The 25,152-nt window shown below is 50.9% G+C and overlaps 1 protein-coding gene across 5 annotated transcripts in view; it reads right to left on the bottom strand.

Annotated features, from left to right (window-relative positions):
* Positions 1-1,003: 1,003 nt before the first annotated feature.
* Positions 1,004-25,152, bottom strand: part of ILDR2 (immunoglobulin like domain containing receptor 2) — a 60,567-nt gene continuing 36,418 nt past the window's right edge. For 4 of the 5 annotated variants that reach the window (XM_044267000.1, XM_044267003.1, XM_044267004.1 and 1 more), the window contains exons 5-10: positions 22,840-22,986; positions 21,568-21,744; positions 13,567-13,680; positions 9,586-9,802; positions 7,773-8,451; positions 1,004-6,614 (exon numbers count right to left, since the gene is read on the bottom strand). In XM_044267000.1, coding sequence (XP_044122935.1) covers positions 6,579-6,614; positions 7,773-8,451; positions 9,586-9,802; positions 13,567-13,680; positions 21,568-21,744; positions 22,840-22,986 — 1,370 coding nt within the window. In that variant the 3' untranslated portion in view covers positions 1,004-6,578. The remainder of the gene's footprint in view (positions 6,615-7,772; positions 8,452-9,585; positions 9,803-13,566; positions 13,681-21,567; positions 21,745-22,839; positions 22,987-25,152) is intronic. The other variant, XM_044267001.1, reaches the window with a different exon arrangement.

Here is a 25,152-nt window from a genome sequence, read left to right as displayed (position 1 = left end):
AGGCTCTCTGTCTAGTTGTGATCTCTGTGAAATAAATAAATAAAATCTTAAAAAATAAATAAAATTGTCTACTCAGTGAAATTATCTTTCAAAAACAAGAATGATGTAAAGACTGTTTTAGATAAACAAAAATGGATAGAGTATCCTACCAAAAAACCACACTAGAGAAAACTTCCTTCAGGAAGAGGGGAAAAGATTTCAAAAGACGACCTGAAATGCAAAAAGAAGAGATGTGTAGAAAAAGCAGATAGGTGATTCTAAACACTTTATAAATTGATATTTTATTTTTCTAAGCACAGTATTTTATAAAGCTGAAAAAGCAAGATAAAATTAAGACAAGGGACGAAATAGCAGCAAGTCAAAAGGAAGTAATCAGAGTTATACTGTTTTGGAGTCTATCTTTAAGTTAAATCTACACGTGAACATCAAGTCCAGATGCTTGAAGCCAAGTGGACAGGCTTTGTATTCAAGTTGGACTCTAAAATACAAGATTCCCTTGATAGGGCCTGGCTCGTGAGAAAGGAGTAGTACATCCCTGAAGTACTTATCTCTTCTTTTGCTAACAAAGGTTTTAAGTGGCCTTCTCTGAACTATGATGCTGTAGAACTTTTCAGATCTCTTCGGAACTTAAAATATCCCCCCACAGCTTTCTGCCCTCCTTTCCCCAAGTGCTGTTTCTAGCAAGCAAATACTTGTGCCCTTCTTGAAATGAGCTGGGTCCCGGCACATTGTCCACTGTCCTTCCTACTCCTCATGTTCTCCCGAATGTTACTGTGTGGAGAGTAATGAGTGTGGCCGCAGAAACCCAGCCAGGCCGCGGCTTATGAAAGTCTGTGAAAACTTCTTAGGGTCCCCTGCAATCCCACGATATTTAACTCTCTGTTACAGTACTTAAAACAACCAGAGGCAGTCTGTGTGATCTTTTTTTTTTCCCTGCTGAGGTCATTTAATATCAGATCACGATTAAACATCACCGTGTTAATTATGAGTTCTTGATAACAAATGTAGGTGAAATACTTTATTTAGATTACAACATGACAAGCAGATACACTTTATCTGTTTGACACTGAAAAAAAATCATGGGCAAGAGTGATACAACATTTTAGTTTTGATGCCACAGACAAGGCACAAGTAACTGGGCAGGTGACTCTCGTGACACAGATTTCTGACCCCTTTGTCTTGTTGCTCCTTCTGTTCCCCCCTTGTGTGTTCCCAAAGGGAAAGTTCTCATTGGAGAGTGTCTAATCCCTAAATGCAGTGAAGGTGCCAGATGGTTCACTTCTAAGCAGGTTGCCCCTGAACCCCGGCATCCCAAGTCTAGATGAGTTTGTAGTTTGGCTCAGAAATGCCTCCTCAGAAAGGGACCTGAAGCAGCTTGTAGTCAAAGCCTTTTCCCCCTCACAGCACAGCTAGTGAAAGAGAAACCGTCCTTGAGGGGGACTGGCTCCCACGCAGAGCTCTGTTGGAGGAGTGGTGCTAGGCTGCCCAAGTTCACGGCCTCGAGGCGCCGGCGGGCGTGTGACTGAGCGCGGGGTCCCGGGCTGTCTGCACCAGGGACGGATCAGCCGGGTACCAGTCCCGTGGGTGTGGCAGCAGTTGTGGGGGAAGAACCCTAGACAGGCAGAGGGCCTGGCTGTACAACTTTAAAGACCTTTGGACTATTGGCAAATCACTCAGCTTTTCTCGATGAGGCCACAGCAACCCCCTTGCCGCGGTCGCAGGAGGGTGTTCGGACCAAAGGATAGGATGCCTGTGCTCTGTAAACAGTAATGCACCATGAAAACGGCACAAATGCTGTCCATATTGAACTTATCACCCTCAGGCAGGGCCAGAACTCAGGATGCTGCTTTAAGCAGCTCAACATTATGTCTGTTCCACTCTGATGGTAAACGCCTCTCCTGCAAGCTCCATGGACCAGCCTCCCAGGTGACGAGGTAGAACCCTAGCAGGCAAAAAACCAGGCACTTTTTTCCTCCAGGACTTTAAGTACCTGGGGCCCTATTTTGGTGAATTTGGATCTCCACATCCTATAAGTCAAATTTTAAACTCTAGCGAGATTTTGGCAGATTCTAAATCTGATGTTGGAAGGAGGGCATATAAGATGTAGCTTTTCTTATTCCTCCCCACCCCGCTTGGGTCGTTAAGGTGGAAGTGGGAGTCGACCAGCCAGGCTGATCAACTTCAAAATATTTTTGAACACTTCAAAAAATGATTTGCCATTTCCCCAGTGGTCTCTTTTCTTTCTACTCATGATCTAAGTTTTGCTCAGAATGACATCAAGGGAATGAGAAAATTACCTGTAATTCCTGTTGTCAGATCTGAGATTGTCACAATAGATCATTATTCTAGGATTAGAAACATCTAGAACTGGCTCCTGGGGGGTATTACCAGCCTTCCTTTCTCTCTGCCTCACAGAGTTCTCCCACCTCTGGACCCTGGTGAGCCAGTCACCACCGTGGCAGCCAGACTGCTGGGCGCTGCACCACTGCCGGCCCCGGGGCAGAGAAAGGACCTGTGCGGACGTCCTCCGAGCCCAGGAAGCCTGAGGACCAGCTGCTCGGGGCCCACCACAGGTATGACCCATCTAGTGCTGCATTCCCCAAATGCCTCTGATCACAGGGCTCTTCTGAAATATTTGTTAAAAGAACCCATACTCACTCCAGACCCACCTAATCAATCTCCAGGGTGCGTGGGGCCCGGCAGTATTATTTTTAACAGCAATCACGGAATTTGTATGGTTAGGAAACTTGGGGAAACACAGGTCCAGCAGAAGAGATTTATAGGCTTGGAATCCAAAGGCCTAATGAGATTTGCAACTTCACTAATGGCAATGCTGGTTTATTTCTCCGTCTTAAAGAGAAGGGATGGATCACAACAATATCTACAGCGTCAGCCTCTGAAGGCCATCAGGTAACCTAGTCAGAGTATTTAGAAATACTTACAGACAGGGCTAGGTGTTTGCCGCTCGGAGTGCCTCGGGCTAGAGGGGCAGGGCCCCCACGTGCCCAGTGAGGACGACGTGAAGGGAGACGAGAGGCGCGTTATCTCTGCCAGACTTTCTCTGCGTTGGGGAGGGTGGCCAGCAGCACTCACGGCTGCAGAACTGAGCCCCTGGAAAAGCAGATGCCCAGTTCCCCGGGACCGTGCCCAGGAAGATCGGCTGACACGTACCCTCAGGTCCGGGGAACACGTCCCCAGCTTCCTAGTGAACCTATGCATGGCCTAAAAGAAGCTGTTCTAGGGGACACCTCTTGCCACCTGCGTCCACACCCCCTTATCCAACACATCCCTGACTCAGCTGTGACTCACAGGCACACAGCAGCTCCGGCATCATCCCTCCCGGCCTCTGCCTGTACCGCTCCCCGTCCCAATTCATCTCTTCCAGTCAGATCTTTTTTTAAGACTGGCTTTTCAGAACGTTGAGCTTATCTTTAAACACAATGGATAGACAAACACACACAACATTTAAATATCAAAATATACCCATTTAAATTTAAAAACTTTAATTCTCTGGGTTTGTTGTTATCCATAGCAATATTTCACGTTATGTGCATAAATTCTCCTACTTCTTTCTTGGGCATGTCTTATTTCCGCTCTTCAACTGCAGGGTCCCAATGGACAGAGATCGTGCCTTATGCAAGACATTCTGTACCCCCAGAAAAAGCTAGGAAGGAAGCTAATATTTATAAGCCCTTCCTCTGTGGGAAACACTATTCAGGGAAGAAAATAAAGGACCCGCTGGGAAAAGCTAGGGTGCCGAGGATGGCCAGCTTTGCCTTTACTTGTCCAGCCAGTTCTTGTCTCTATCCACATACCAGAAACAACAGTGTTCTCTCTCTCTCTGGAAGTTTCAGGGCTTTATGCAGCCTGACAGGGGACAACCTGGTCCTGTCTCCCCAGGTTATTTCAGGAGCCTGTTGTCTTCGTGTTTTATTGTATGGTCTATAGTTTTGTTCTCTTTGGAATTGCAGGTTTCCAATTTTAGTAATTCTTTCCCTATGACTCCCCGAACCATCTCCAAAATCCTACATGCCCTCGGCGAACAAAAGCAGTATGTCTGGTCTCTGCAGCTGGTGCTATGGGGCTCTTTGGTGGAGAGAAGCCTGACACAGTGCTCAGTTGAAGAGATAATAGCTCTGCAGCTACCCAATATTCTCCAGGATTGCCTGAGCAAGTTGGAATCCAAAGCTGGTGACTAAGAAATGATGATGTTTAGTCATCTTTCCCATCTGATGTGGGGCCCAAACAGACGGGATCTCGGCTCTCCGAGGCCGGGGACACCAGCAAGTCTAACGCTCAGCACCAGGTTATGGCATGTGTCTTCCTGCCCTTGGAAGTGCCAGCACTGGGCTGAGCTGTCCCTGGTTCCTCTCAGGCCAGAGCCACCACAAAGTCCTTCGGTAGGCCAGGTCTCCTCCAGGCAAGGATAGCAACTCATGCTCCCGACCTTCACCAGCCACTTCTTCATTTCCTTGCACATGTAGGGCTGTTTTGGACAGGCCGCGAAGTAAAGATGCCGGCGGAACGGTGCCCTGACACTAGGGCCCAGCTCCGGCCAGGCGGCTCTGGACAAGACCAAGAAGATGTTGAAGAAGAAGCATTCAGAGGTTGCCCGTGGACTCCAAGACGTCAGGCGGCTCTGGACAAGACCAAGAAGATGTTGAAGAAGAAGCCTTCAGAGGTTGCCCGTGGACTCCAAGACAGAAAGCTGACCACTGCTGGGAGGCCGAGCATCATTGTCTCCCAGTGATTTTTGACCCAAGCATGTGTGCCTCCATAATGGTGCAGCGTGAAAAGCTTGGGCAGATGTTTGCCAAAGAAAGTGGAGAACGTGAGACACCTAAGGTGAGATGGAGTCGGGGATTAAGGGACGAACACGAGTCAAGGAGAAACAGCTTGTCCTTGAAGAGAAATGAACATTGAAAGGGTGCACGCACTTCTCGTGCCTTGGGTTGGAAAGAATTTGGGCTGGGCTCAGCGAGGCCATTGTCCCATGAGGCTTGGCGGCTCACACAGCTGTTTGCAATCAGCGGAGACTGGACAGGCTGTCAGATGGGACGGACGGGGTACTGGGCCTGTTCTTCTCATCATGCAGCGGGACAGCCCAGGCTTGTTCACCTCGTGGCGACTGCAAGAGAAAATAGGCCCCATGCACAGGACTTTTTCAGGACTTTGCTTGTGTTACATTTGTTTTGGGCCACTGGCCAAATCCAATCTCTTGGCCCATCCCAGATGGGACGGGTGGAGAAACGGACTGCACCTCTTGCTGAGAAGGGAAGAAAGTGTGGCCATTTCTTGCGATCTCTAAAAACTGCAAAATCCGGAAATATCTAGATTTGGGATTTAGGCAAAATCTATCATTTAGGCCAGGGTGGGACTAGGAAGTGCTCCTTCCTGAGAGAACAAGATCCCTCGTTTCCCAGCACATCTGGAGCAGCCAGTGTGGCGAGGCGAAAGGACGCACGTTCCACCCATCTCTGGGGTCCTGGAGTGACAGAGCTGGGACGGCAGGAACAGCTCATGGCGAATAAAGTACAAAACCAGAGACATCGGGGTCTGAAATTGTGGGGGAAATGGCCCACGTTCAAAATAGAGTGAGATCACAGATTCTTTTCCTCTTAAATTCTTGTCTCTATTTTGCATAACTGCTTTCTTCTTCTTTTTTTTTTTTCCTTTCTCCTCTCTTTCATGTGTGTATCTTAAGCATTTTTCGAAAGGCACCTGATGACAATTTAATCAGAGTGCAGAGGGAAGGGGGACTCTGTGGGCGGCACCAACGTTCGGAAAGTCTAGGGGAAGGGAGGACGAGGAGAGCCCTTAACGTCCAAGACTCGGATGTCACTGTGCACAGCGGAACGAGAAAAAGCAGTTTAAGTTCTCAGAATGGAAAAAGAAATAGCACTTACACCGCTTTTCAAAAAGGGATACTCTCTTTTGTCTTGATCTAGCCACTTAAGAGCTGTCATTCAAAACAGCAAATTGAAGTCATTTCTGTGATTGTCCTGCAGGTCACTGTCACTGAGCTCACCAAGGGCCCTCTGATTTTAGTGTAACAATAGTCATTGCCCCATGACTGGCAGGAGATGGGGATAAAAGGTATATTTTGCCTAAAGCTATCTTCTATTGTCAGTACAAGACCTTCTTCTAATAGTAGTAATGTTTTTCTGTCTCTAAGCACAGCACAGGAGGCATAGAAGAACATACTGGAGGACGAGGCAGTTTCTAGAGATCAGCAGTCCAGAGCTAACTCCCTTTCAGAATTGGAAAAGGAATCCTGGTTCAGCTACGGAAGAACATCAGGCAGGATGAACTCAGTGGGTAAGACACTCCATGTGTGGGAATGTTCTCACACATAGTCATCTTCTTGAGTTTCGCATACTAGCTGGATGTATGCTGAGGTTTGGAATCAGCCTTCCTTAAAGGCTGCCCCCCCATCCCTTGGCAAAGCAAAGATCAGCAAATCTTCCGAGGTGGCGGCCAGAGAAAGTCCCGGGCCTGCTGGCTCTTAGGTTTGTGTCTTGTCCCCGTGGGCTGCTTCTGATTTCTAGTCAGCCAGAGAAGTGTCTTCAAAACAAACATCAGACCACAAGGGACATCCTGGTTGGAAAGTCACTCTGGAAAAGAGCAGAAAGGGCACAACGTTAAACCACACAACAGTTAAAGAAACCCAACACAACCTAACAGATGGTTCCCCGGGCAGAGTCCACACCCTGTCCAGAATCTGGCACAGCCTGACTCGGGCATCTCCTTAGGCTTGTGGTTACGGTTCGGAAGCCTCAGTTGGTGCTGAAGCCAACATACATCTGACAGAACTTCGTTCCACGGCCACAGAACGACTGCCCAGCCCTCTAGGGGGAGCTACAAGGTTCATGGCTCCACCAGCGAGTGTGGATGGAGCACACGAACCGAACCGGCAGGCCCTGGGAGTTCACTCCTGCTCATGGTACTTCCCTGGGGCATGTCATTGTTCTCTTTAGAGAACAAAAGAGATCTGTTTTAGAGGGGTCAGTATCTTTTTTCCATTTGTATTCTCTCCCCATACTACGTGCTAAAGAAAACAACCCCCTTGAAGTATGAAAAACAAAATGGTGGAGGAGGCAGGGTAAGCGCGGAGGGGGCACAAGCACTGGGGCTGGCAGAGCAGCCGCCAGGGCACCGGGGGGAGAGGCACTTTGGCAGCCAGAGCGGACATCTGCGACTGTCCCCCAGCGTTCCTCTGAGCCGTGGAGCTCATATCTGGGGGCCGAGGGCTGGACTGGGCTGCTCTTGGCATTTACTGAGACCGCAAAGCTCCGTAAGGCCACTTACAAGAGAGGCAGTTAACTGGGCGGCGGCCGTGCGCGGGGCACGGGTCACAGTTTACCTTCAGCCCCGCGTCCGGGAGGAGAGTGAGCTGTCCTCCGGACATTCGGTCGCCCCTGACCTCCTCTGGGCCGTGAGTGCTCTGGGAATTTCTGCAAGTTCTAAACCTTCCCACAAGGGTGGGAGGTGCAAGAGGTGCGCCTAGAACGTTCTGCGTGCAGAGCCCAGAGGTCGGCGGCGGTCACGAGGCCCCGCAGGCCCGAGGCTACCTGCTGCTCAGGGCGGCGCTTGGGGACCCGAGACTCTCCACGAAGCACCTGCTCCTTCTGCTTCTCGCCCCCGGCCAAGGCCTCCGCTCACTGCCTGCGGCTGGGGCCAGGAGGCGCGGGGCAGACCCCCTCCCCGCCCCCCGCCGTCCCCGCCGCCCCCGCCCGAACCCCCCTGCGCGGGAGGCGCCGGCGGGGCCGCACCGTCTTCTTGGCGGGCTCCTTCTTGCGCTTCTTCTCCGAGTTGCTGTGGTAGGGCAGGTCGCGGCCGCGGTAGGACGGGCCGCGGCTCAGCTCGCGCTCGCTGTAGGGCGGCAGCGGGTCGTCGGCGGAGTCGTCGTCGTCTTCGTCGTCGTCCTGCGGCGCGGCCGCCTTGTAGGTGGAGGGCGGCGACCAGGCGTAGTAGGAGGCGCTGCGGCGGCCGAGCTGCGCGCTCAGCCGGGACGGCGTCTCCAGGCTGCCGCCGCGGCTGGCGCCCTCGGGCCGCGCCTGGCGCTCCAGCCCCCCCGCGCGCGGCCCGTGCTCGTACTTGGGCGCGGTGCCCGGCGTGCGGCTCACCAGGCGCGGCAGCGGCGCGTCGTCCGGCCGCCGGCGCGGGGGGCTGGGCGCCCAGGCGCGGCCCGCGTCGCCCAGGGGCTCCCGGCTGCGGCCGCGCGGCCCGTAGTACTCGTCGGGCGAGCCGTCGGGGTAGAAGCCGCCCAGCGCGCGCGCCTCCGAGCGCTCGAAGCGGCCGCCGCCCCGCGCCTCGTGGCTGTCGCCGTCGGCCCGGCGGGAGCGCGCGGCGTACGAGTCGGCGAAGGCGGCCAGCTCGTCCATGGACACGGCGGGGACGCCGGCGGCGAAGTTCTTCCGCGACAGCATCTCGGACTTGGAGCGCTGCTGGCTGCGGGCAGAGGTGGGGTGGGGGGGGTCGGTGAGCGCCGAGGCGGGCGCGCGGGGCCGGGCCGGGCGGAGCGGGGTGCCCCGGGCTGGCTGCGCGGTCGGGGGGCGGGGCGCCGCCGGGAAGCGGGGAGACCGGGGCTCTCTCTGGAGCTCGTGCGCCGAGGCACGCGGCGGCGCCTGCTGGTCGTGAGTCTGACTTCTGGCGGACCAGTACAGGCCTCCTTTCTCCCAGCCTCGAAGCCGGGGGCCTGGCGTGGCCGGCGATCCAGGGAAACCCTGAGATACTCGGTGATGCACAGAGAAGCCTCCTCCTCCCTCAGGGCCCCGGGGCCAGCGTATCCCTGCGAGTTACCCGCAGTTGGTAAGTCTAAGAGAAAGGCAGTGTCTGCTGTCCTTCGAGATAAAGGACAGGTGAGTGGTGACCGTGCTATTCATTGGGCAGCGGCCATACGAAACAGGGTGCACATCTTGGCCTCCCACACCACTGGCCAGGTGACTCTAGGGAAACGTCGGTTTCCCCGTCTTAAAACGGACCAACAGTCCCCACCTTTTAGAGTCAGGAGAATCAATCAGTGTAACGTTTGGTATTTCGTCTTTCACATAACGATGATCCAGAATGCTGGAGGGGCATCTGGGTGGCTCAGTGGGTAAAGCACCTGCTTCTCGGTTTTGCTCAGGTCAGGACCTCATGGATTGTGAAATCGAGCTGATGGCTGGGAGTCTGCTTGAAGAGCCTCTCCTGCCTCTTCCCCCGACTTGCGCACACACACACTCTCTCTCTCAAATAAATAAATCTCTTAAAAATGGGGGAGATGATGGATGGGAATTTTTAGAGGATGTAGGATAAAATATTATGAGAAAGGCAAGGAAATGTTAATAAGGTTCATTAAGGAGCACAGAGTCCCCATTTCAAAGGGACTTGGCTGTGATTGCACATGGTGCCACAGGTGTCCCTTTGCTTAATAAACATGAGAAGGGGCTGTTCAACAGCCCAAGGAGAGCTGTGGCAGGACAACCTAGAACAGGAGACAGAGACGCTCCCGGGAAACAGCTGTCTCAGAGCCACATCTGCCTGCCAGCTCCAGCCCCCCCCCCCCCCCCCCCCACAGCTGCAGCCTGGTGCGGCCACCTTCACCTGTACCTGAAGCTCTCCCGATCCTCCTTGTTATACTCCATGGCCGAGGGCCCCCGGCTGGCCCCGCTGCTGCCTCCCACGACCCCGGACCAGTAGTCAGGATTGCTCTCCAAGTCCCCGGACACAGGGAACTGCTTGCTTCTCATCTGGTGGTAGGCCTGGCGGAAATTGCTGTCGTCCTCATGCAGGGAGCTGAGCTCGGAGATGGTGTTGTTATCTGCAGGGACAAAACCAGGCATGACAGAGCTTTCTACGTATTAGGAAGGGAGCTCTGTGAATGGCTCTGGGGAAACTGCCTCCGGAAGGCTTGAATCCTGTTCTGGTTTAGTTGTAGACCTGAACTAACAGTGTCTGTGTTCTTAGCTCAGCAGGAACGGGCTGCGTCCAGAAGCCCACTGGCTTATAGAGAGGGAGGCTTCCTACATGCTCTGTTCTTAAAATAGGAAAATAATTGTTACTGCTCCACCTAAGGCACGTTCCCCAGAACTTGGGCTCTTTGCAGCTGGTTTCCTCCTAAGGCGTCATCATCCTTGTTCCAGTGTTTTTCTTCTTGTAGAATTCTGTGAAAGCTATGATGATCCCAGGCATCTTGAGCCAAAAGGGGCAAAACGAGAGAGAACCCACAGGTCACAAAATCTTCCTCACTGGTGGCTGCGTCCCAGGATGGGCCTTCAAAACCAGTGTGGCCCCATGCTTTCGAGGGACCCCATTCCAGCCTCCTTCAGCTGTGCCCTTCGCCCCAGAGCACAGTCCACAGGGGCAAGGGGACTGCACACCTAGTGTCCAATCATCCCCTTTCTGGACGCTCATCCAGGAACGTGGATTATCCTTCCCAATTGGTACCAAGTCCATTTCCAGGGCCCACAAAGACTTCTTTGCCTCCCTAACTAATATTCCAGGTGTGCATGGCCTTGGGTGGCTAGGACAGCCGAGTCGAGGTAAGGGAAGAGAAGAGGGGCAGCTGCACTCACAGCCTCTGGCCTCCACTTGTACTCCTCCTACAAAGAAGGGGGTTGTGGTCACCGTTTTCTCATTTCCTACAAAGTGGCCTAAGTAGCATTTTGCAAAAGCACTTGTGAACAAGACAAGAATCACAGTCTAGAAAGAAGGGGGGGGGGGAACCAATAAAAAACAAAAAAACCATAACCACTTGTTTACAGAATTTTGAAATGGATTGAATATCATTTTACTTAAAAACACATCTAGTGAATCTATTTGTAATGCAATTGGATCCGTTTGTTTTCTAAAATCCTTTGGTCAGAACGTCAAAATATTATCAGAATCAACATTTATAAAGTATAAGGTTTGGCTATTGAGTAGAAGGTAAGCCAAGATAGGATGTGGGCAGCACAGATCTGTGTCTCAGGTTCCCCTCTACTTCTCTTCCCTAGCCCCAAGAGTTCTCGGAGGAGCACTCCCACCCACAGAGGAAAGGAAGGGCCTCCCCTCCCTCCTCCTGCCGCATAAACACAGCCTCCTGGTCCTGTTTTATCCGAGTGGGGGCTTACTGAGAATGCCATTCATTTTGGTCATGTAATCAGTTGGTTTTGAATTATAATTTTTAAACCTTTTCCTCCTCTTGAGGAGAATGGACTAGTGACTCCCCATTTGAAAGGAAAAGAGCTCAGATGCTACTGATTAATAAAATCTAGAACCTTCCTTTTCTCATGATCCCAGTGAATTCTAATCTCCTGGGAGCAGTACAGAAGAGAACTTGAAAATGCCTCAAGTGAAACTATTGAAACATCCTATTGTTGCCTCCGAACTTTCCTTAAACTTCAGGGACTAATGGATCTTTTCCATTTCTCCACATCCTGAGGGCCGTCTCAGTTTCACCATTCACAGCGACGGACTGTCTAGGCTGTATGCCGTTCTAACGTTTCTGCCACATTGAATGTAAACATCAACATCCCTGCTTCACAAACACCTAATAATGTAACTCTAGAACAGGATAGGCAAACTTTCTCTGTACAGGGCTAGATATTAAATATTTCAGTCTTTGCAAGCCACACTGTTACAATTATTCGACTTGGCCACTGCAGTGTGAAAGCAGCCACAGACAACATGTAAGGGAACCGGCCTGACTCTGTTCCAGGACAAACTTCCCAAGAACAGGAGATGGAACCTATTGGCCCTGGGAGGTGTCGTCTGCAAGATCACCACGCTGGGGTTCTGGACTAAAAATAGCCCAAGTGCAACCCCCTACTTACCAGGGGCAAGGAAAGTGAGGGTCTTACTCTGGCCAGCAAATTCCCGAACCTGACATTCCCTGTTCTTACAGAATCTCGTCACAACCCAAAACCATGAGATCCGTTTTACAAAGAGATCTTCGCGACTGTCCCATGTCCATGATCTGTCCCAGGGTTTACTCTGCTCTTCAGAAAGAGAGCCTGGCAAAGTCAAGTGAACTGTATTCCCACTTCACCTCTATGCAATTATGGGACCGTCAACCTGCAGGTTCCAGATCTTGGTCCCAGCTGTGGCTCAGGTACCGAGGTGCCAACACTGGGTCTTTTCCCTCTCTGCTTCCTTTCCTACTCTGTAAAATGAAGGAGGTGGGAGTCAACCACCTCAGTCTCTTCTGTTCCAACATACTAGAAAGTCCTAGGAGGTAGAAGGCTGTGATCTCTGAACAGAAACAGCCGCTACAGCCACGGAACCATCAGTCGGCTCAAAAGCGTCTTGTGTAAAGAGCACAGGACTGGGAATCAGAAGAGCTGGGTTCTAATCCCGGTCCGGTCAGTCACTTCAGCCCTCTGGGTTTCTGTTTCCTCATCTGTACACTGTGCAGACTGACCTCGGCCACCACTAAGGTCCACTTGGGTGTTCAGATGTCATTACCTTCTGACCAGCCAGTCCCTGGAGACCATTTCAATCCAGGTAGACTGGTGACGTCACCTAAATCAGGATTCATTCTTTAGTTTCAACCTCAGTTTTTAACTCTTTCCCTGAGCTGAGAGATTCACAGATTTCCTCCCCAGGCTCCTGCTCCTGGATCGCTGTCTCTGTCCCCTCCCAGGGCTCCATGACAACACATTACAACTAACTTGTCAAGTGCAGTGACATCTGCATTCCTGACATTCCAATCTGGAGATGGTCTTTTTATAGGCAGGCCGGTGGGAGGATGCAGCAAGGAAGGCAGCTCAGACAGGATGAATTTAGCTTTGCAAACTGGGAGGAATATGTTGTCCTTAATCTGAATACAGTGCCTCTAGTCTGGGACTGTTTCCCCAACAGTTCCATCAAGCGTCTCCTCGCTTCCAAGGCAAGGAGGGTTCAAAGAGAGAGAGAGAGAGAGAGAGGTAGTGACCTCACCACCATGCCAGCCAGCACCCTCCAATAATCAGCCCGTCCATGTCAGACCTGCCCGGAGCTGTGTCTCGTCACCGAGGTAAGCTGGAGTCCACGCCAGCACTCAGCCGTGTCCGCTGCGGAGTGCCCGAGGTCCTGTGAGTGAAGGCTGGGGTCCTGCCACCTACAAGCTCAGGAACTGGAAAGTTCTTTTGATAAGAGGGGCAGCCTCTTTCCTAGCCCTCAGTCTCTGCCGTCGGGCATCTCAGAGGAACACAGGCCTCCTTTTCTGCTGGTAGACTTTTCCTTCCGCTGCTTGGAGTCCTCCGTGTAGCAACTGGGCAGCTGGACCGTTGCTCAGTGGTAGAGGTTTTCATGTTGGGGGAAAAACTCACATCTTTAGTCATTATTTTGAATAGAAGGGAATGACCCTTTGAAGAAAACATCTGCAACCCCAGCACTGCCTGGGCCCCGCACAGCTGACTGCAAGCAAGGTGGGAACGACCGCTCTGCCCTTCCCACCAGGAGCCCTTTTGCTCCCTTCTGTGCCCTCAGAGCTACTCTCTTCAGGACCTCGTCGGCGCCCCTGCTAGTCCTAAGCCGCCAGAGCTCAGGGCTGCCCACGACTGGGAATCCCCAAACCCCCTTTAGCCGTGAAGCCCAGATCACGTGGCACTAACAGATGCTCACATCTGCCTCTCATCCTTCTGGCTGGATCAAACTGAGCCAGCTCCTTCTCGACGTAGTACAGGACCTTCATGGAGTCTCTCTCTTTGTCAGCCTGAATCCGGTAACCTTTGCGAACTGTGGAGAAAAGGACAGGAAGGGGAGCTGAGAAAAGCCGGAGGTGGCCTCTCTTTACTTTACCAAGTAAAACCCGCCGTTCCTGCTTATGACAACTCTTTTTGAAATCGCCAGAAATAATCATCTATATTTATACTTATGGAACCGTGACTGAGCTCCCTTTTATCAGATGGTGGCCCTGGAATGGAAGAACAGCAGTGCACCACCAAGTTCTCTCACAGGAGATTTGGGGTCATTTGTTAACTTCTGCTTCCTACTTTCTGACCTCCTTAGCTCCACTTAAAGCTTGGGGGGGAAAAAAAGACAGATTTTCTGGACGGAGGACACAGATCATGCTATAGCATCTGCGGGTCACATCTCCGCTTGGTGGGAGAACAAGTAAATAAAACAGATACCCGAACATCGGGGACCTTGACGAGGGTGGCCTGAATGCCTCTGGCTTCGTGGGAGATGGTGCAAAAATCCCCTCACAGGTGGCGCATACGAGCCAGGGTGATAGACTACAAGAAGCGTTTATGCAAAACGAAAACGAGGGGCAAAAATACATGGATTGCTAACTCTGGTTCCACTTTATTTCTCTGCAGTTTTCCTTTCGGGAGAGGGAATACCATACTCAGGACACGATTAGTTCCACCTGCTGCTGTGTGGTCAGAAGCAGGTGTTATTTTGGGGGGGCTCAATAAAGAACAAGACAAAAGCACGAGAGAGAATACCATCTCCTATGCTCCCATCACTCATACTGTCAGGAACAAAGACGGTTTAAGCCCCACATCACTTAGTATCAGTCGAGTCCCATACCAGCCCCAAGGGTGACCAGACACAGGCAAGTCAAATCTTCACAAATACGAGAAAACGAGAGAGAAGGACCCAACATGCCAGTGGGAAGAGACAGCATGCATCGAGCCTCTCAGTGTGCTAGGTACTGCCCTAATGCTCTGCATGGACATTTGCTCCTCACAACCCCTAACAAATTTGCTGATAGCCTCAGTTTATGGTCGAGAAAACTTTGGCTCAGAGAGTTTCCTGCCCTGCTCCAGAATAATGTGCAGCACAGGGGCTAGACCTACGTAACCTGACTGAAACTCGGGAGCCCAGAAGCGGAGGCAGGAGGGAGTGACCCAAGAGGAAGACAAGAAGGCCCAGAGTAGGAAATGCTCGTAGGTGTGTCATGGGTGGTGTGACCAGGGGCACAGGCCTATCGGTCCTGTCTTCTGGCCAGTCAGGACTACACAACAGGATGGAAGCAAGTAACCCAACTCCCAACATGCTCTGCTCCCACAGTAGGGCAAATACCGTAAAGAAACCATATGGCCACGTGTGCCTCCAGAAGAGCCTCCATGTGCTGCTCTCTGGTCATGTGACCCTGGCTGTGGACAAAGTCCCATGTGCGCACAAACGACGCACACGGAGGATTAAAGTACTGTACTGCTCAGCGCTCTCCTCACAGCCCTGGCTTTGAAGACCGAGAGAACGCCCCCACGCCCATTTGCAGGTGCACCGATGTTCTCTGTGAGAACATTCTGGGCCCTTCCTATTCACCTCCACTTGTGGGATTTCTTTAAAAAAAAAATCAGTGAATCTCTGCACACGCTTTTCAGGAGCACCTTCTCCTGGAGGTTGGAGCCGTAATCCTTAGGCCAAAGCAATTATTAGTAGGAATGATTTTATTTATCAAGCTGCACAGCCTTCCATCTCTGCAGAGGCGTTTACAGAGCTGTACAGACAGTTCAATTAAAAGGCAATTATCCCACGGAAGTGCTATGTCTGTTCGGAGGCAGTGATGTCTGACGGATGAAACACAGGGCTCGGAAGGTGGGGAGCCCGGCATTCATGGGTACATCTCTGGTTCATTGAGGGACCTCAAATAAATGATGACCTATCCAGGACCCGGTTTTCACATCTATCAAATGCAGCTAATACTTCTCAACCCTTCTCATCATAAAGAAGACAAATATAGGAAAAAATTAAAAAAAAAAAAGACAACAAAGACCAAATCACTAGAGTACTTTCTTTGTAATTATTAGGGGCAGCTCAAATAGCACCACATCCAAAAAGCTTTCTCTGATTCTCACAGCTAGAAAGTTCTATCTTTCCTCCCTCTCTTTCCATCTCATTTCTCTCTTCTAAATCATTTACTTGGAACTTTCATTATGACTCTCAATATATTCTAGTTTGTCCCAAATTCTGTGTATAAAGGTCCAATCTTCCCAAAGATTCTTGAAGGAGAAGAATTCTTATTCTAGAGGAGTGTAAAGCCCAGGACACTGCTGAGTAGGCGTTAATGTCTGTTGGAGCTGAACTGAGCCAGTCTGGAGACGGTGGTGAAGTTCATGATTCCTTTCAATAGTATTTTTAGTAGAGTTTCCCTCTCCAGCCTGTCAGCTTCCTGAGGGTGAGGACCAGTTCTCTCTGTTTTTCTCTGCATCCCCAGCACTTAGCACAGAGCCTGGCACACTGTAGACACTCAAAACGTGTGTGTGTGGATGGATGGATGGATGGATGGACGGACGGATGGAAATCAGGAAGAGAAACTACGAGTACGAGGGAGAACAAGGCAAGAGCGAAGCAGCCACGTGGTTGCTTTACTGAAGGGTTTTGACCAGGAAGGAGAGGACTTGAATGGAAGCTTGAGGGAGCAGCAAGGCATAGGCAAACTTTGTTCTTATTGTTGATGGTTATTTTTGAAAGGAGAAAACTAGCATTTGATAGGCGTCAGGGAACAGGCCTGCTCTACCTGAGCTATGACTTTATCGGTGTGTTTTTAAGACGTGAAGCTACTAAGATAAAACATTCAGTCACACTGAGATGGAGTGGAAGGGGGTGGTCGCTTTACGGAGCAGTGTACCAGCTGTCCCGCGGTCAGCAGAGACCGCGGCCGCTCAGAGACCGCTGCACACCTCTCGGTTAACTGCAACTCAGACCAAAGCATAGATTGTTTTCTCTGTCATTATAACAACTTACAATCCTCATTATGAGACAGCTTGGGTTATGTATGCGCAGGTTATCATGTCCCTGAAAAGTTATAATAACTACTGACAGCCTTGAATGAAGGTGGTAGGTTTACCTTTCAAACACTGGCATTATACAGGGACTCCAGCAGAAGAGGCATTTTCAGCCTTGACTTCTCAGTCCCTCCAGCGAATGCCTTCAGGTATCTAAATCCCTCTCATTGGCCAAGAAGGACAGAGGCAAAGTATGGATATTTAGACTTTAGAGATAACATCATTTGGCTTCAGTCGCCTAAAAGCTAGGCAATTCTCCCAGTAAAAGGTGTTGGTTTTGGATTTGGTTTTGGTTTTGGATTCGTAATTTGTCTGAAAACCAGAGAACTCTGATGTATGGTGATATTTTAATAAGATGTGTCCTTGACTACTGGCCGAAGTCCAGCACTTTTTTGGAAAATGACCCTCCCCCCCAGGGATGTTCCAGTTTAGGGCGGATGGATGATTTATCTTTCTCAAGTTCTGTCCAGTCCAAGTCCTCTGGTTGGTGTGGCCCCTCTAAGTTACTAGCCTTGGCACCTTTGGTTTTAGTGGAGAGGGAATACTGGGCTATTCTTTTGATGCCAAACTATAACTTCAAAAATGTGTATTGTTTAAGTAGTTGAGCAGATATTTTTGACCCAGTTAATGGAAATTAACTATTTTTCAGCTAATTTCTCCCTCACAGCCAAATCTAACTTATAAAACTTGCAAAAAAAAAAAAAGTCTCTAAGGCAGATACCTATGGATATAGCCTTGTTTTTCCTGTCCTATCTTAATGAGCTAAGTCAGGCTGTTTATGGATGATGGAACAGATGCCAGATTCCACCCCCAGGGGGAGAGCAGCTCAGTTGTGGGAGAAGTGATGCTCAAAATTTGCATATTCTCTGTATACATACAGTGGCATATATATAGACCCACATCCTTATTAGTTTTGAAAATGACATTTCAAAACCCTACTTGCCTACTCAATTCTTTTGTAAGAAGGATGAGTGGGGGCCAGGTAGATGGGAAAATGACTTAGAGCCAGGCAAGAGAAGCTGTGGAAAGCTGAGGCAGGAGAGCATTAAATTAGTCAAGGAGGGAGATGATGGTAGAAAGGACCAGGATAGTATAATAGAGACGGAGTAAAGTAAACGGATTCAAGGTTATTTTGAGTACAGTCTGAAGAACTTGGTGACAAATCAGATGAGGGAAGTGAGGAAGAGATAAGGATGAGGTCCCCGCTTCTAGTTTGGGCTGCTAGGTGGACAGTAGTGCCACCCACTACGATAAGAAATGTAGGAGTTCATTTGAAGTCTAAAAACAGCAGATTAATTCCATTTCCTAGAGTTTAAGTTCAAAATGCCTGTGAGATGTCCAGAAAGCAATTTGATATATGGGACTGGGGAGCCGAGGACAGGCTGGAGATGGCGACTGGGAGTCATAAGCATGGACGAGATGACAGAGCCATTGGAGTAGGTAAGATTTCCCAGGGAGAGGACCTTGGGCAAAACAGGAACACCAGCATCTGGGGTGTGGGCAGTGGAAGGAGAGCCAGCAAAGAGCAAAACAGGTAGGGAAAATGACTATGTGATATAGGAGGTAAATGCTTTTGAGAAGTCAAGGGATGTAAGAATTGAGAAGCATCCGTTACATTTAGCAGTAGGGTCGTCGTCACAAGCACTGGTGTCCAGAGTAGGGAAAGTGACAGCCGGATGGAAGGTAGCTGAGAAGTTGGTGAAAAGCAGAGGAAATGGAGACAAGAACTACTCAAAACGCTGAAGGAGTTGGGCTATGAAGAGGAGAAAAGGAACAGGGAAGTAACATCAGAGGACTATGGGGGTTTTGCAGATTGTTATATCTTAATGGGAGAGCTTTAAGCCTGGTTTGAACGCTGCTAGGATGGAGACAGGGAGAAGGAAAGGCGGGTGATGAGAGCCAATCTTCCGACTGGATGGAGTGTGGCTGCTCCGTAAAGACAGAACCTTGACAAAGAGGAAGAGGCTGCATCCAGAGAAGGACAGGAGACGGTCTTCTTCTGTTGGAACAGAGATCACAAATGAAGGCCAGGAAAAGGAATCAAGGGGACTCTTGTCACTCGTATTTGGTAACCTTGCCTCTTCAACTACTGAGAGGGTCCAAAGGGGTGTTGTGTACAAATGTAATCTGAAAAAAAATCACTGTTGCTACATGATTACCCTAAAAGTAAAGTAGCATATAAATATAAAATAGGCTAAATTTATATCTTTTCAGTCAGCATTTCCTAACATCTCTAACATTCTTTCAAAAATAAGCTACATGAAACATTGGCTTAAGCCACCTTTTTCTTAAAGGACACATAGCCAAATGCCATCAGTAAGTCTGGCCATGGGACCATGAGGACAGAAATATGTCCATTGGGGGATCACGAAGAATTCCTTCCTGACTCGAACCAGATTACGACACCCTGGGCCACACCGGCTGTGACCGACATCGGCTGTGCAGCTTCCCTTTTTCCCCGCTAACGGAACCCTGATTTTGTTCATTTCCAAGATGAATAGTGTTCCAGCCTAAGAGACGAGTCTTGATTAGTTCAAACCAATCAGGTATAGAAATGGGCTCGAGACACAATTCTTGCCAATAAAATTGCTAGGAGATGTCTGTTGGAGGGGAGGAGCTTCTGGAAGAGGTATCCTCACTCTTGGAAAAAGCAGCACAAGGAAAAAGGATATGTTTTTCCATCTCTGAACGCATCTAGTGCCTGGAACTATGGCAGTCATCATAGGATCACGAGGGGAGCCAGCTCAGAAGCACAGAACAAAAGATGGAGAGAACTAGGTCCTTCAGTGTTGCCACGTGAACTGATCCATCAACCAAGCCCAGAGCCATCTTTCTTTGGGATTTCTTGCTATGTGAAATAAGAAAAGTTCCTATTTTTCAAGCCACCTCTTTCTTCTTTTTTTAAAGATTTATTTATTTTTGAGAGAGAGAGAGAGAGAGCGAGCGCATGCAGGCAGAAAGGGCAGAAGTAGAGGGACCCCAGCAGGGACCCACAACCCTGCTGAGTGTGGAGCCCGGCATGGGGCTCGATGTCACCAGCCTAAGATTATGACCTGAGCTGAAATCAAGAGTCGGATGCTCAACCGACGGAGTCACCCAGGCACCCCCAAGCCACTTCTAGTTGCAGTTGGTTAGTGAGGCAGGATGGGGCGAAAATGATCGAACTGTAACAAGCAAGAACTAGAAAAAGGTTGAAATCAGGAGAGAGGAAGTATTTGTCATCCTATGAATAAGAATCATTTCATTATGGGACTCTGTTTAAAAAAAAAAAGTAAGAGGGAATGGGTTCTGGTGGGAAGGAAGGACAAAAAGACTGAAAAAAGGGGAAGCTGCAAAGAAAATATGAGACAAGTTCCATTAAAGTCCCCTGGCCCCTCCACCATTGGGGAAACAACTGTATTGTCTGTGTCTCTCTAATTCCCTGTGTGTCCTTGATCATTAACTTTTACTTCTCAGTCTGTGACTCATTCTCAGGCTCCGATGTCAGAATTCTACCAACTGTTCCAGGGAGAGAAAAAAACACAAATACCAATTACTCACTGATGACATCTACTCCTTCCAGGGTCAAGCACTGACAGTTCATTCAGTGGGTAAGACACTCCTCCCTGCTCCCACCGGAAGAAGGCCAGATAGCTCTGGGGGGACATGCCTGTTTTACCAACCCTACTAGCTCATTCACACCTAGGAATTTAACAGTCATCTCCTAAAGACACTTCACGCACGTTTAACCTTCCTACTCTGTAATCCTGTTCAAGTGTCTCCATGGAAGCTCTGTTTGACTGCCCCCTCCCCGCCCCTCTACCCCTCTGCCCCTCTGCCTTTGCCAATAACCACGAATTCATCATGCCCTAACACACCATGGTGGATCTCCACTCAAATACGCTCTCCTTACCCATTACCTAATTCTCTCTATGATGCGTGTCCCTGGACAGCCTGGGCTCATCTGAAGCCTCCCTTTCCTTCATTCCCAAAGTCTTATTTTGAAGTATCTCTCAGACTGACCTACTCATTTCAGTTCCCGTGGCCTCTCTCGTGGCCCAACTGCTCTCACGGCCTCTGAATGGCTTCATTTTCATCTCAGCTCGGTATCTGTGATCCCACTCTCCTCCACTGCCACTCGCCTCGTCGGCGTGTCACCTTTCCAAGGACTCAGGAACCTGCCAGTGGCTCCCGCTCACTTATGGCACCGAACCTCGGGCTCTCCTGGGTGGGTTTCAGGACCTTCCTTAATCTGGGTGAGGCTCCATCAAAGCCCTCCACTTCCTTCTAGTGTCCAACACCCCCCCCCCACTTTTCTTCCAGCTCCAGGCTCCTACCACGTGTCCTTCCTGGGGGGTGCTCAGCACCTCCCTCTCTCTCCTGTTTCTTTGTGTTCCTCTAGGCCCAGCTCTTCCTGAACCCTCTGTAACCGCTCCAGCTCCTTCTCCTTTGAACACCCAGCACCACACTCTTTGCAGCATCTCATCGTCCTAATAAAAATCCATTCTCTCTCCCTGGCTGGGCCATTCTGCTTCCTACACAAACCATGTCCTATACTTCTTAGTGTTCCTCACCGTGCCTTTGACAGTCCTGAACAGTAGGTACGGATGAGATAACTATTTATGAACTGGATGGTCAGCATTCAAGGGGTACCTTGCCTCTTTTCCTCATCACTTCAGTTATCGGGGAGCTTGGGAAGGGAGCAGGGACAGCGACATCCTGCGGTCCTTGGAAAGCCTGACATGCACTCCAGATGATACCTGGTACAGCTGGAGGGATCCCATTTCTGGAATGGAGACCATCATTTTCCAAAGAAGCATCACCAAGCTGACGGTTCCCATCAGTAAGGAACCAGAGCAGAAGCCAGAGAGGAGCATGGGGCAGGGTGGTCTGGAACTACATTTACCACTGTGGCTGCCTCCCGTGGAGTCACTTGGTGCCAGGGGGGGCGGGTGCGGCTTGTCCATCAGCATGCCGGTTGGGGGGGTTCCTCCCAGGGGGACAGAGGGGATGGAGTAAGGGCCGGGGACACCGGAGACAGAGGGAGGGTACCCGGCCTTTGCTGCTTTCCCTGCTTCATACACTGTGGAGGGAGATGAAGAGCAAAAGAGATTATATTATCGTCCCACCCTCCACAACCCTCACACCAAAACTGCCTGAGGATGCGCTGAAGGGAGCTCCTGGACGTGTGTGTGCGTGCGTGTGCATGTGCGTGTGTTCTCCTAGGCCTGAACTGATTCATCCGAACCTCTCCCCCACTCCCTTGGACTCCTCCGGCTCCACCAAAAGGCAGCGCCATAAGCAATTACAGGGTTCAGTAGCTGGCAACGGAGTCATTAAGCGGTCCTAGGAGCGGCCACGGCGGCCTCCCCATGCCCGCAGCAGCCCACCCTTCAGCACGCGGTCCGTAGGCTGCCTCAGGCCGCCTGCAGGAAGCCTAGCGCCAGGCGACGCGGGGCTACTTCCGCGAGGATCCTAAGCCTCTTCTAGAGAGGCCGGGCAGGCACTGAGCTTGCACGTGGTTCTGCTCTGGGATCTCAAAGGCAGAGCAGATGACCGGACCCCTCCTGGAAGCTGCTTCATGCCCAAGGACACGAAGATGCCTGCATGTCTTTCCCCTTCAGGATGTGTCTGGTTTCTGGCCTGGGGCACCCAGCTTAGTGGCTGCACGGGCTCAGCCCTTATGGTACAACTGTGCATCCCCCGATGCGGACTGGTCTGGCGGGCCCCGTTGTCTCGGGCACAAATAAGACTCCTCCCCGGCTGGGTGTGCCGAGCCTGCCGTCTGCACGCTCTGCTGCTAAAAAGAGGAGTTCTCTGCGTGTGAGAGGCACGACCAGAGAAGCTTTCCTCTAGCCTGAGTGCTTGAAGAGAGGGCAGAAGCTTCCCCACAAGCTGACCGCCGGAGCCTGCCCTTCCCTTCGTGGGCTGCGCCAGAGTGAAATGCAGATGCGGGGGGACGGGTGTGGACGCGAAGTCGGAGCGCTGCATGCGGGTGAGGAGCGAACGGGGACGGGCAGCTCGGGGAGCCGGGGCTCCCGGCAGAGGAGTGAGCCTGGAGCAACCAGCTCCGGAGGCGGAAGGAAAGGAGGTGGAGAAGAAAGTCGGGCACACAGCTCTCTGACAGACGCGACCTCTCCTCGCCGCCCCCCGTCTCCCGGCCGCGCGCTTTACTCACAGGCCTGCGGGCAGCAGCAGGACTCGGGACAGCACGGGCAGCGGATGTAGCAGCAGCAGCTGTGCGGGCAGCACTGGCACCAGCAGATCCCCACCAGCACGAAGAAGAGGAAGACTCCCAGGATCACCAGGCCGACGAACACCCACTCTGGAAGGACGCACAGAGGAACCCACGCTGGGCGCGGCCCGCCGCCCGGGCAGGGGCGCTCGCCTCGCTGCCTCCTGTCAGAGGAGTGGGTAGCGGGGGCAGGGGGGACCCCGGGAAGGAAGCATCACGACAGGGCACAGAGCGCCCCCGGCTCACGGGGAGCTCTGAGAGCGAGAAGTGGAGGCCTGACCCGGCGCGGGTCTGGAGAAGAGGGAGGAAGCGTCCCTAGGGTCCTACTGAGCGCAGTGGAATGACCAGCACGGGGTGGTGGCGGAGTTTCGGGGCCTTCCCGGGCAAAGGGCTTACCATATCCACCGTAGTGCCTGAACAAGGGTGGGGCAGGACCAGAAAGACTCCTGGCTGGGGAGAGGAATCTTGGTAGCTGAGCTGGGAAGTGGTGGGTTCCGTGACTATGTCCCTTTTGTGGGCAACTTATTCTTACCTCTAAATACATGAGTCCTGAGACAAAGTTCTGTGTCACAGGGTCTCAAGATACTTAGGTGGTCCGGGTCTCTCCCTGCTGACCACCCCTGTAACCCCTTTCCTGTCCTCAGCATCAAGGCTGAGATCAAAGCCTTTTGCTTCTATCTGTGGAACAAACCAGGGAGAAAACGAGAGACGAAGACTCAGGGAGACAATGCACTGTCCCCACGCCCCAGGACTGGCTTGCTTTGGTCGCACTCAGGCCGGCTGTGCTAACCAGCCAGCAGGCCCACGGCTACAATGGCTCCGGGCTCTGACGGCCGTACCAGCTGTTAACTTCTGCTGTTTTCACAGCTCTGCCAGGGGCCGAACACAACTTCTGGTTCATCTGCTTGTCTACAAGATTCAAGAAAGGAAACAAAATTCCGTCTGGCTTACATAAAAACGGTGTGACCCTCCATGACTTTACATCATGCTTTCAGGACTTGGCTATAGGACCCAGCTTCCCACTGGAGGCTGGGGATGGACTGGACGAGCCAGGATTGCCTTTGACAGTCCAAAGACTAAAGTGATTCATTTTGACGGAAGGCCGCCTACCAGAAGTCCCTTTACAATGAACTTTAAGTACATATTGTTTTTATTGAATTTTGGTTGTTAAATATTCCTTCAGTTAAATGGACATTCAGTTGGAGCTTGAAAATAGGATATTTTTGTTATATAAAGGGTTTTGTCTTAATGCTAAAATTATCTTTGTTTAGAACATGATTTCCTCAGGACGAGAACAAGCAACTTATGTTTCCTGAATGTCCGTCCTCACTCTCCCTCTGAAATACACTCAAATTAACCAGGTCACCATCTCTTCAGTGAAGAAATGAGAAGGTCTTGGGTCTGGTGAGAACGGTCTGGAGAGCATTCCTGCTGAGGACAATAGATAGCTGAGGGCTTTGCCCCAGTCCTCAGCTACAGCACAGTAACATTCTATAGCCTGAGACAGATAGGAGCCCCGAGGAACAACGCGCTGCTGTGGCTCGGCGGCTACAGTGAGGCTCGGGCCGTCAAGGATAAAGACTGGCAGTTTTATCTCAGAGAAACAAAAGAATGCTCTTCATGAAAGGATTCTTGGGAGCCAAAAGGGAGGGATATTCAACGGACAAGGACCAGATATGAAAAATACAGTAACTCTTTCTTGAGACCGGGAGATGTAACATCTAGTTTGAAGTAATGCTTTGTAACATTGTGGGTGTGATGAACAAATGGGTACAAACAGACACAACCCTGGATAAGGGGGAGTCCCAAAGAGGTGTCTACGTGCGTCCCTGGGATCAACATTTACATGAAGAACGTCCGTATTTGGGATGGCCAGCTAACGGCAAAACAGGAGAATTCATGGAACTCAACTGTAAAGAGTTCAGATGTTTTAAAACCTGAACAAAGTCAAAACCAAGGGCCAGGAATATTTTGTTTCTCTCTCTTGCTCCCAACACTTAGGCAGTTCTTAACCCTTTGCCAGAAGCCGTCTAAAGCAAGTCGGAATCATAGCCTTTCCCATTCCCTGAGTTTGCATATGTCCCTTCCCGTAGCTCATTCTTATTTCTCTCCGAACTCGCCTCCATTACGGACTCTGGGGCTGCAGCGAGCTGAGGCTGGCTGGCCTAGGCTGGTGCGTTCAACTGAAGCTACAGAAAACGACAGGGGTGTGCATTTGGGTGTTTCCTTGACATATGGCCTATGGATCCCAGGGAC

This window comes from Neovison vison, chromosome 10 (assembly GCF_020171115.1).
Source record: "Neovison vison isolate M4711 chromosome 10, ASM_NN_V1, whole genome shotgun sequence".
NCBI lineage: Eukaryota > Metazoa > Chordata > Mammalia > Carnivora > Mustelidae > Neogale > Neogale vison.
The sequence above is the reverse complement of the archived record's forward strand: the minus strand, read 5'-3'. Positions and strand labels throughout refer to the sequence as shown.